Below are 12630 nucleotides of genomic sequence, written 5' to 3'. Positions count from 1 at the left end.
TACTGGGTCAAGAGTGGCAGAAAAATGGCAACTAGGTATTTAGAGTCACTCTGGGTCTGTTTGAGCACGGAGGGAGAACCCCATCACTTTGCCCTGCAATATAAAGAAAGTCCTTTTCATTGGCATCGCTGGGGCACAGCGGTGACTTTGTCTCAGCTCGAGAAAGGCACTTATGCATTTATTGTCCCATGGTAGTGAATCGGACACATCTTTGTGTATTAGCCTCCGTTGAGGCTATGGCATTAGGGAGGAGTTGTGAATCCACTAACAACAGTAGCCCACCATTCCCAGAAAATGCCTTACTTCTCTTTGCATTGTAGAAAGATTCACCTTTCTAACTCCTTTCTCAATCTGATGTCCTGGATACAGGACATTCTTCTGATAATATTGCAGTTTGGTGGGGGATACTTTATGTCCATTCTCAGTCAACTGATTCAACAAGGCAATGGTGTCTTGTCTAAATGCTTCTTGGGTTTTTGATGCCACCAATAGGTCATTGATGAACTGGACCAGGGCTGAATTGCACAGCAACTATAAGGGCTCCAGATTCTTTTCCATTGTCTGATTGAAGCTCGAGGGGCTTTCTGTATACTCCTGTGGGACTTCGCACCATGCCAGAACTTTATTTTGGAATCAGAATGCAATGAGGAACTAGCAGTCCTCATGCAAAGGAATGGAAAGGAATGATTGGCACAGGTCAATGGCCGTGGACCACTCAGCATTATAGGGTATTTGGAACAGAATCACAACAGGATTTGGTACCACGGGACAACACAAGACAACAATGTTATTGACCTTTCTAAGGTCCTGTTCTATCCACCACTTTTTATTCGGATTTTGCAAGCTCATTATTATAGAATCGCAAGATCTTCCTAATATCTATTTTAAGATGCAATTATGGGTGTAATTCCAACCACCACCTTTGGTGAAAGGTAGTACTTGGGAATTCAGGGATATTCCCGATATTGCTTGATTGTTATATTCACAGGATCAGCATCTTTGATCAGGCCATTGTCTTTGCTATTATAATCCCAGACTTCCTCCTTCATGGAGTCCTTCAAGTCGGTAGGTAAGTCTTCCTTTGTCAAAACCGGGAATAGTCCAACAGCTGACCTTTGTGTGCGCATCTTAAAGGCTGCATCTTTATCGTGTATCTGAAGTTAAACACCATCCAGTGTAAAATAGATCACACAATTTTATTGTCAGAAAATGGCCGTACCCAAGATTGACTGGAATCAATTCACACATTAAAGTTCTGATGGTTCTCTTCAAGGTGACCTATCTTCACCGGGACTCTACCCGAAACAGGATTGACAATCTGTCTTCTAGAAATACCTGCAACTTGGACTTGTTTTCCCAAGAAAGGTAGGTTTGGGACCTCTGCAGTTCTTACAGTTCTTACAGTAGAGCTGGTAGCTCCAGTGTCAATAAGGAAAGAAACGGGGTGGCCGTTCCCCTCTCAATCTACATATGGGTCACTTTGGTCTTCCTCAAACACTGTGGCAAGCATGCAATCTGCATCCCCGCTCAGGCACCGTTATTGTGCAAGATCAGAATGTGGTTCTCCAAAACTCTCTGTTGAATTTGGCCCTCTCTGCAGGGTCACCCCCAAATCTTTTGCCTTCACCCCTCCTATTTTTTGAACCCGTTATCATTGGCCTCTAGGACTCTTTGCACTTTACCACTGCTAACCAGTGTGAAAGTGCTTGTGCTTTCTCCTTAAAACATGGTAACATTGGTCTACAACTGATTGTCACACTTAATTTACTTATAAGTCTTTAGTAAAGTGGTACAACATGTACCCAGGGCCTGTAAATTAAATGCTACTAGTGGGCATGCAGCTCTTGTTGGGCTACCCACGTGCTTAGCCTTTTAAAACATATCTCAGTCCTGTCATTGCATGTGCAGTTGTAAACTGCCAAGCCTAAACAATCTTTTTCAATAGACATAAATCACCCCTAGGGTAGACCCTAAACAGTACATAGAGCAGGCTGCAGTGTATTAAAAAAGTTGTACATGTGCTTTTAAGGTTTTACATGTCCTGGTAGTAAAAAACTCTTAAATTCATTATTCACTACTGTGAGGCCTACCTCTCCCATAGGATATAATTTGGTTCTTATTACGTTTAATAAGTGATAACTTTTGATTGCGAGCAGGTAGGAATAACGTGTTTACACTCAAAATTATAATAATTTAAGATCCTCTTTAATAGCAAAGTTAATTTAGATTTTAAGTCACAATTCTGAGAATGCAACTTTGAGAAAGTTGTCATTTTGTTATCTTAACCCTTTGGTGGCTGTGGACTATGTCATGGGTCACATGACTAAAGGTAGCTGGACTTTTTGTATTCCTCTCAGACAGTGGGACAAAGGAAGATTAGATGTTGGCAGGAGGACCCATCTTTCCAGGATGGGTGGCGCGGAGATGTTCCCTGCCCCAATTACATTTCAAAGAGGCTGTCTCCAGCACACTCACAAAGCCTATTGTCACCTCATACATCTTGGAACCTGGGCAGGAGAGGGAAAGAAATTCCAGAACCAGATTAGAGAAGTTTTTCCAGCTTAAAAATTGGCACCATAATCCATATTGAACCCTGAGACCAACTCTGCTGGACCTGTGGACAATGCAGAAGAAGGAATGTCCTGCTGCTTAAGTCCCGCCCTACCCTCTGAGAAGGAAAACTAGACCTGCTCCATTTAGTCTAGTCTAACCAGAGTCACTCCAAGAGTCAGTTGGCTGACCTCCGGTTTTGAGCTACAGGGACACAACAAGCTCCAGAGGCATCCATGCAACTGCCCAGCTGAAATGCTGCCCCTGGACCTGCCGAGCCCTGCTATCCTCTGCTCGATTGCATCCCTGATCCCCAAGAGGTGCCGCTCTTGGACCCTTTTGTGGCATCAGAGTTCACTCCTCTAAATAAAAGGGAGAAATCCTAACGTTTTGGGCTGGTTGTGACCACGAACCGGCCCATTGATGCCAAGATCTTGCTGCCTGCAAGGAGCGCCAACGTGAAACTCTGTTGAACCTAACTCTTTGCGCTACAGCGTCCACCAGTGATGACCGTGTTCTGCTTGGGTTTTCGGATCAGATAGAACCCGCTCATCAGAGCCTCACTAACCCAGCCAGAACGTTACCCCCTCCCTAGGGCCTATTTACAACAGTGCAACCACATCTATCTACCACCTAAGGACAGGGAATTCCTACTATACATACCAAGACCTCTTATAATCGGCGGCCTCGCGATCCCATACGGATCCAGACCTCTCTGCCCATACGACAGTATCACAAGTGGCGGCCTCGCGATCCCATACGAATCCAGACCTCTCTGCCCATACGACAGTATCACAAGTGGCGGCCTCGCGATCCCATACGAATCCAGACCTCTCTGCCCATACGACAGTATCAGCACAATCGGCGGCCTCGCGATCCCATACGAATCCAGACCTCTCTGCCCATACGACAGTATCAGCACAATCGGCGGCCTCGCGATCCCATACGAATCCAGACCTCTCTGCCCATACGACAGTATCACAAGTGGCGGCCTCGCGATCCCATATGAATCAAGACCTCTCTACCCAGACGGCAGTCTCAGCACAATCGGCGGCCTCGCGATCCCATACGAATCCAGACCTCTCTGCCCATACGACAGTATCACAAGTGGCGGCCTCGCGATCCCATACGAATCCAGACCTCTCTGCCCATACGACAGTATCACAAGTGGCGGCCTCGCGATCCCATACGAATCCAGACCTCTCTGCCCATACGACAGTATCACAAGTGGCGGCCTCGCGATCCCATACGAATCCAGACCTCTCTGCCCATACGACAGTATCACAAGTGGCGGCCTCGCGATCCCATACGAATCCAGACCTCTCTACCCAGACGGCAGTCTCAGCACAATCGGCGGCCTCGCGATCCCATACGAATCCAGACCTCTCTGCCCATACGACAGTATCACAAGTGGCGGCCTCGCGATCCCATACGAATCCAGACCTCTCTACCCAGACGGCAGTCTCATACGACAGTTCATCCTATGATCACCATAACATACAAAAAGGGAATCAGTCTCACTATTCATCAGATCACACAAGGACTGCCAGTTCGAGCATAGCCTGTTCTCCGGTTCGAGGGGCTCCTCTTTCCCTTATTCAGTTACCACTTACCTGATCAGGGTTAACATCTGTTCATGTAGCTGCAGCTGACTAGAAGAATAGGCTACCCTCTCATACAAGAACACGCAGCACATGTTGGTTCACTACAAACTGGGTACTTTATTACTCATTACATACGCAATCACATAACATTACAATATAACACATAACCTGCAAAGAAAAGTGAAAGATTAAGTTGTACACTCTAATAAGAAAGGGTCGACATCACCTTAGTAGTGTGTAGCCTGTACTCAGTGGTCATCTAGGTTCCCTTCTCGTCTGTGCCTCGGCTCGCCTGGAAGTCACACCTCCGCAGTCACGGATACATGTCTGCACCACTATGCGCTGTTCTCTTCACCCTTCTCCGAGTCACTGGGACCTCTTCCTTATCGGCTACTCTCTCCTCTCTGGCTACTCTGCTAGGAGAGTATCTGTCTCTCGGTTCTTCTCCGCCTTCAAGATGGCGTCTGTCTTCCCTGGAATAAGTAGTAGATTTACTGCTAACGGCTAGATGCCGCCTACGGACTGAACATGTAACTGTCTCAGACTTTCACTAATATAGAGGTGCGTTTCATCATGGAAATTTCCGGCCCGTAACCTGCCGCCCACCAAATTCTTGTACCTCCCCGTACCAAGGACACATTCCCAGCCGGCCGGCCTGATGTAGTGTCTTCGGCATGAAGAAAAATACAATCCTTCGATAAGGGCCGGCCTGAACCGGTTCTCTCCAAGCGAATAACACCTCATAACTAAAACATTACATTTGACCTAGAAGCATCCCAAGCTGCCGGAGCAGAAAGAAAGATGGAGTCTCTCCCGTTTGAGGCCTACCAGGCCTGAATTCAGCACGGCTCCATGAAATACCCTCACTACAGGACAGGTTATCCCTAATACTAACAAATCTATCCCCTAGGCTATGTGTGCAAGCCCTGATCTATGGGGAAGAGCACAGGATCATGTCGAAGTGCCTAGTAAATAGGCTCCATTCACTACTCTAACCCTTAGACTTGAATGGTAAGAGACTGAAGTCACATTCACTCACTTTTCCTCACAAGAAGGCCGGGAAAATCGAGCAGAACAGACCGGCAATGCGAGATCTGCACTTTGCGGTACAGTGACAACAGCCCGTGGTGATCACCAATGAGAATCTCCAACAATGATCATCCCCAACACCCTACAGGATCTTCGCATTAGAGTGACAACTATCCATGACGCCAGCACCAGACTTGCTCTTCCCCCTACAGCAACGACCATCCGCAGAGCTCTCGTCGCGGCCTCCTCCAACACAAACTGGACTTTTCGTTTTGGATTTTGAGAAGGTAACTTTTTCAGCCGGATTCACCTGGCCTCTGTATCCAGCCCATGCTCCATCACGATTGACATGAACTTGTGATTTACTCCGGTATAGAACAACTAGGCGCTTTACTTAACTAAATCTTTGAAACTGCATTTCTCTGGGTCTACTGATTAGATATTTGTAATTTTTGTTTTCAAATTATTAATTAAAGTTTACCCAATTGTTAAAATTTTCTGTTGGCTTTGTCTTGTTTTGAGTTGTTTTCTTATTACTGTTTGTGTGTGCATAAATACTTAACTTATTGCCTCTAAATTAAGACTGAGTGCTTTTGTGCCAAACTACCGTAGGGGTTAAACACAAGTTAATTTGGTGACTTTTGTGGTTTTTACCCTGACAAAGATCGTGGTTGTTGCTTGAGAAGAATCTTCATCCCCCTCAATCAAAAACAAAGTTTCCTATTGTCAAAGAGCAGTAATTGTTGGAGACTGTCAGAGTTTTTGAAAGGGTTCTGTTGAACTCTGATTTTCGGGTTCACATGAAATCTCAGACTATTCAAATTGTGCTGCATTAATAGGTATTAGTGCATATAAGATTTGGATTCAGTCTACAATCATGTCTCCAATGTTACACCTTTTTACAATAATGACATGGAAGAGTCTTTTTCAACATGGCTATATCCATCGCTGAATTTGGGTCGACAGGTATTCCACACCCCTTACCTTGTGAGACACCATTCTCACAAGGTAGGGGGTTGACAACCACTTTGATAACAAACTCCCTGAATTCCAGCACCAACACAAGGTCTATGGCCTGGATTTGCCATATATGGGGCATTCTGGAATCCTTTCTCTGCTTTGTTTGAGCCAACATGAATTTCTCTTTAATTTTCGTCTCTCTCTATTTCAAATCAGCACTGCAATACTTGACCTTTAATAGATGCAACATTTTCTTAGATTTACTAGCTCAGGGTTTCAACGCCAATATGCTGGTGAAAAACTTGCATAAGCCTCCCATAATAAACATGCACAGACTCTATGGATTCTTGGATAGTTATTGATATTTTCAACCAATCAATCTGTTTTCATGGACCCGTAGTTTTCAAATAGTTAATCACCTGATTATACTTGTCCACGATAGTGAGAGACGTAGCCTTCATTTGGGCTTACCTCTGCAGTTCCTCAGCTGGCCACTGCACCACCACTTTGTACTCTGCCTGCAAATCTCTTGGGACAATAATGTCAAAGAAAATATTCAAATTCCTTCAAAGCACCTTTGAGATTTTCACAAACTGATTAACTTGGGTGTACCAAACGTGAGGATTTTCTCTCAGTTTTGGAAGTAGATTTGTGAACATGAAAAAGAACACCACGACTCCAGTGCACACACATATCCACCCCATGTACTTCTCTAAATAGATAAGTCCTAAACTCTGAGTAACGTTTGCTAATTTCATTTTCTGGCCCACTAGTATCATCATCCTTTTTCTTATTCTTCTTTACATTCTGAGCCCACTGATCTTTAATCCTTAGAGTATCATTCCACTTTAGAATGTTGCTAATGAATTCCCTTTAAATGCAGTTTCCCTCAAACGCATATTTTTGAGAAGTTCCTCACTCATGAACATCCTAAAATTATTTTTCAGATTATGACCCTTGGACAAGTCAAGACCAAATTCTGCTGCGATTCCTTCAAGTATCTCATGAACCTCACATGCACGCCTAGTAGCCTCTCTGCATAAGAACAAATGTTCCTGTTTGTTGTACACATTTATAAATTCCAGCTCCAGATTTCGTTTGCTCTCAAAACATCCAACACCCTTGTTGGTAAATCCTTGTCTGGGGTATCTGACACAGTGCTCTCATCAACCTCGACAACAGGGCCACTCTTGAAGAGAGATGTTACCAATCATGGTCTTGCTCCCAAATCTAAAGAAGTACCAGTACTTGGGGTAACGGGGACTGTAGAAGGAACTGGGGCTAAGGGTAATGACAGTAGCACTCAAAGCTTCTACTGGTGAAGCTGCTATAGCAAGGGGTAAACCTCCCCAGGAATACTCTGATATACCAGTGCACTTACACTCAGCTCCAATGCTGTTGGCGCAGTGTGGACTGTTGATTTTCTCCAGTCTGCTGGTCGACATTGTACAGTGGTGGTTGAGAAGCCTACGGATCATTCAAAATGTTATCTCCGGAGACACTATCACTAATCTCAGTGTTCTTCTTTTGAATCCTATCCCCTTCTCATGCTTGCTTCCTCGCTGCTCTGTCTTTTGTCAAGGCCGGATACATTCTAGTACCAACAACAACATTCTCCCTCCACTCCTGCTGTTCTGCATCTAGTCTTACATCCTTCAAACTAAGAACCTTATTCTTTGTCTGGGTCTGATATTTCTCTTTCTCTTTCGCATGGGCAGCACACTTTCATGCGTTCAAAGTCTCCAATTGAGCTGATCTAGGTGGCGGGGTTCATTTCATACAACATTCGCCTCAAATTTTCAATTATTCTCAGATTAAAGGTACCATGTGGGGGAAATTGCAAGGACCCTTCATTCACTGTGATCTTATTCCATGGTTTGATCTAAATGCACATGTTTAAACCGACCTTGGTTGTCGTGTAATGTGTGGGTATGCCCTCAGGAGTCCCCTCACCCCCACGGGTAGGTATTCTAACATCATCTCTTAACAAGGCTTTCATTTTCCTGAGAAAATGTAATCTTTACTCTATTTGCAGCACAACACAAAATGAATATGCTTCAACTGAAATAAACAGCAGTTCTCAGAAAGCCACAAAACATTACGAAACAACACGAATATCCAATCTCAGCGCAACACCATCGAACTGACCACTTACAATGTGGCACTCTCTGATTTAATTACCAATCCCAGCGCTGCACCCTTTGTCTCGAATTAGGCTTAACTTCAATAGTTCAACAATATATCAATGACAGTAAAGCACATTTTGCCCCACAAGAAGAGTAAAGAATAATAGATTTGTAAACCTAGAAGGCTTGTTGGGAGAGTAGTAAACTTACCAGTTCAGTTCGATCAAATTAGAAATAAATCAATAGTCACAATGCTGGAGCGGGTAGTACAACATTTTGTATACCCCCCCCATTTCTGCATGTTTATATTAATCCGAATAATCTATTAATTGTAATATTATTAATCTGTTTGAAGTGATAACTCACCAATTATATTAATGAAAGAATTACACGTGGGACTTGCATTTGCATGGCAAAACTAACTGTATACTAATATATGTACGCATACTAATGGTAGAAAATTAGAATATTGCATGATATATGTTGCTTTTGTGACGTAATTGTAAGTTGCGCCAGATGACATCGTTCGGTGAATATAAATGCTTTGAATGTTGCTATCATGCTAGATAATTACTTACACAAAGGGGAATTAGTGAGGGTTTGACATTTATTTAGCCATTTCAATGTTTTAATTACGTTTTGTGTTTGATTTGCTTAAGTTGACCATTTGGACCTAAGAAAAGATGGCTGACCAAGACACACGACGCGACTACTACCGTTTCACGAGGTTTTGGGTGAAGTGCGCCTGCGCCACCGCCAGCAACAAGTGGCCTCGTTCCGACCCCAGGCAAGATGTACCCATCAAGGTCACACTGGGAGAATCGCCAAGTTCACGAAACAAAGGACTGTCTTTAAAACCGGAACCAGCAAGTGTGATGACTTAACCTAACAGACTATGTGAGAACTTTACCGAATGACCCCAAACCAGCCAATCAGGACTGCCTAAAACTGATTTTTGTTACATTTTGATGTTAGTTTCATTATAAAAGTTGGTAGACAAAGCAAATTAGGATCTTCTTACTCTTTGAGCGAACTTTTCTTTTGCTGACGGAGAGGACAGTGACACTGCTGGACAGCTGTTATCCTGAATCTTTGAAAGACTGAATTGCTGCCTGACTTTGATGAATTAACGACTTTTCCACGACTTGATTGACTTAGAGGACGTCTAATAGCCAGATTAGGTAAATATGATGTTCGCTGATTTGGTGTATGACTTAATGAAAGTGAAATTGATTAGATAAACAAAATTATTATTTTAACAAACAAATGTGTTGGGTGATTTATTTGAAGAGACTAGAATCAGATTAAATGTAGATTAAAGAATTGAGTCACCAAATATCCAATATCAACTAACTGATCCATCGATTAAATGAAGGGAATATCTCGAGGTTCTGAGTTTAATAAAGGTACTTAATGTATGTTCAGGTAAATTAGGTTCTTTAGTTGAAAAGGTATTCCTTTCATGTCAGCGTTTGGACAATTTATCTCTCCTGTGAGAACGGATCAATGAAGTGTGAGTGTTGGTGTTATGGGCCCCACCAGTGAATGTATTGAGTGAATGTGCTAATGTGATATTTGATCTTTGACGAAGGGAGGATTTAAAATTCCACGCTGCATCAACCGTATAAAAGCATTTTGGTATTATCCAAAGCTAGCCCAAATAGCAGTTTGAAAGACATGTAATTTTTATTTTCATTTCAAATCTTTATTCGGTTTATGCACATATTAAACCACAAAAGAACAAACATCATAAAATACAGAGCTAAAATTGCCCCAAATAAACACTATGAAAAAAGCTCTAAATAATTCAAACGGATGAAAGTGACAGCAGAGTTCTCCATGTGTTAAACAATTCCTTTCACATATGGTGTGATGATGGATATGGCAACCACATTACACACTAAAACCTCAGCTTGACGTGCGGACGTCCACCCTGGTTGCGGATGTGTCGGACCAGCGGGCCACTCTCGGCGACCTCAAGTCGGCCAACGATCTGATGGCCCGGCGGCTGGAGGACTTTGAGGGACGGGCCCGCCGCAATAACATCCGCGTCATAGGCGTCCCGGAGACCTCCGACAGCCACCCGGTGGATCTCTTGGTGGAGGAGCTCATCCTCAAGCATCTTGCCCCCGCCGGCCTGAGTAAATTCTTTGCCGTGGAGCGGGCCCATCGAGTTCCGGGCGGTCGGCCACGGCCGGGGGCCCCCCCGAGGCCCATTGTTGCCAGACTTTTCTACTACAGAGACCGAGATGTGATTTTGCAGGCCTCGCGGGCCCATGGCCCGGTCCGCCATGAGAATGCGTCTATTAACTTTTTCCCGGACTTCACCCAACTTGTCCAGAAACAGAGGATGGGCTTCCAGGGGGTGAAGCGTCGCCTCTGCGACCTGGGTCTCAAGTACTCCATGCTTTTTCCTGCTAGGCTCCGAGTGGAGCACGACGATCGGACAACCTTTTTTGACTCTCCCGCGACTGTGAGTGACTGGCTTGACTCGCTGCCGGGCCGCGGGGACCGGCCTGGGCCCTCTGCTGGTACCGAGGGTGGCGGGTCTCCCTCGGAGTGACTTTGGTCCTTGACTTTGCCATTTTGTACTGTTCGGCTGGGTTCAACTTCTCTTTTGCATTTTGTTTCATTATGATCTATGTGGGGGGCGGTTGGGGACGGGTTCCTCTCCTCCTCCGGGGTCTTTCCGTAGAATGGGGTTTATGGGGCGACAGGCACACTGCAAGTTGGGGTGGTTTTTCGGGTCGCAGGGGTGCAGGGTGGGGGGAGTTGGAAGTTGGGGGGGGTTGGGGGGTTTTGATTTGTGTGTTTTGTTTTTAATGCGAGGTCTTTGTTCTGTTCCAGTTTCGGGCGTTGCGCTATCTGCTGGGGGACCCTTGATCGATTGGAGGGGATGGGGGGGGACGGGTTGAGGTTGATGTCATGGAACGTCAATGGATTGGGGGACCGTATCAAACGGGGTGTTGTGCTGCAGTATTTGCGACGTATGTCTCCTGATGTGGTGTTTTTACAGGAGACGCATCTGGTGGGTAACGTTTGTCATGCCATGAACAGGGGGGGGTACCGACTCGTTGCCCATTCTGGTTTCACCACTGGCTCTAGAGGGGTTGGCATTCTCCTGCGCTCTTCACTTCCGCTGGAGATCACCAGGGTAGTCCCGGACGATAGAGGGCGCTATGTGGCTTTGACTGGGCGGTGGGAGGGGCAGTCCCTTTCCTTGGTCTCTGTCTATGTTCCCCCGGGCCTCCAGAACTCCACCTTTTCAGACTTGGGTCGAATGCTGCTTGAGCTTCCTGACAGTCTTCTGCTTATGGGTGGGGATTTCAATTCGGTAGTCTCAGGCGACCGGGATCGCCACCCGCCCAGGGCCCTCCCTGCTGCGCAGGCGTGGCTTGGCGGATTCTTGGAGACCTTCGGTCTGGTCGATTGCTGGAGGTTAATGCATCCTACGCAGTGTCAGTACACCTTTCACTCTGGGGCGCATGGGAGTCTCTCCAGATTGGATTACTTTCTTATGCCCGCGGCCCAGACTGCCCGGATTCGAGAGGTTAAGCATCTGGCCCGGGGTATTTCTGATCATTCCCCACTGTGGTTGCTCTTTGACACTGGGACGCGGTCTGCTGGGCGGATCGCTCCTATTAACCCTTGGTACCTGCGGAACCCCACGATCCGCTATAGCCTGGTCCAGTCGATTGACCAATATTTCCTTGAGAATGATGGGTCGGTGATGTCCGCAGTGTCCCTGTGGGAAGCTTTTAAGGCAGTACTCCGTGGGCAGGCCCTATCCCAGATTGTGGCGGCTAAGAAGGTTAAGATGGAGGCGGTGGTGAAGCTGGAGACCGACATCTTGGGGTTGGAGGCGGCCTTGGAGACGGGTGTCACTCCGGATGAGTTACATGCCCTCAGCCTGAAGCAGTTCGAGTATAAGTCCCTTGTCACTGATGCTGCCAGGACCATGTATAGGGAGCAGCAGGGTAGGTTGTATGATGCTGGAGACAAGGCTGGTAAATTGATTGCTTGGCTGGATAGGAAGGAGAGAGTGAATCGTGTGGTCCCAGAGCTCCGGGTTGCGGATGGAGTGTGTATGACTGAGCCTGGTGAGATTGTGGAGTGCTTTGCTGACCACCTCCGGGCGGTGTATTCCCCGGTGTCCGATAGAGATGAAGACGACTCTCGTCTTCTACTACGGGATATTGTCCTGCCCGGCTTATCCGTCGAGGACCGTGAGCGGTTGGCTGCCCCCTTGGCTGTCGATGAGATTGCTACTGCGATTAGCTCCCTTCGCTCGGGCAAAGCCATGGGCCCCAATGGCCTGCCGATCGAACTATACAAACTACGCCCGGATAAAATCACGCCCT

General features: G+C 46.0%; 1 protein-coding gene and 1 long non-coding RNA gene across 2 annotated transcripts in view; both read right to left on the bottom strand.

Annotated features, from left to right (window-relative positions):
• LOC146857275 (uncharacterized) overlaps window positions 1-12630 on the bottom strand; it is an 81445-nt gene that overhangs the window by 36520 nt on the left and 32295 nt on the right. The window lies entirely within an intron of this gene.
• The window catches only part of LOC146857276 (uncharacterized), a 43651-nt gene continuing 31968 nt past the window's right edge, over window positions 948-12630 (bottom strand). The window contains exon 3 of the mRNA XM_085646743.1: window positions 948-1154. Within this exon, the coding sequence (XP_085502869.1) occupies window positions 948-1154 (207 nt within the window). The remainder of the gene's footprint in view (window positions 1155-12630) is intronic.

The sequence above is a fragment of the Triturus cristatus genome, chromosome 3_2 (assembly GCF_964204655.1).
Source record: "Triturus cristatus chromosome 3_2, aTriCri1.1, whole genome shotgun sequence".
Classification (NCBI taxonomy): domain Eukaryota; kingdom Metazoa; phylum Chordata; class Amphibia; order Caudata; family Salamandridae; genus Triturus; species Triturus cristatus.
This window is presented reverse-complemented; position numbering and strand designations above follow the sequence as displayed.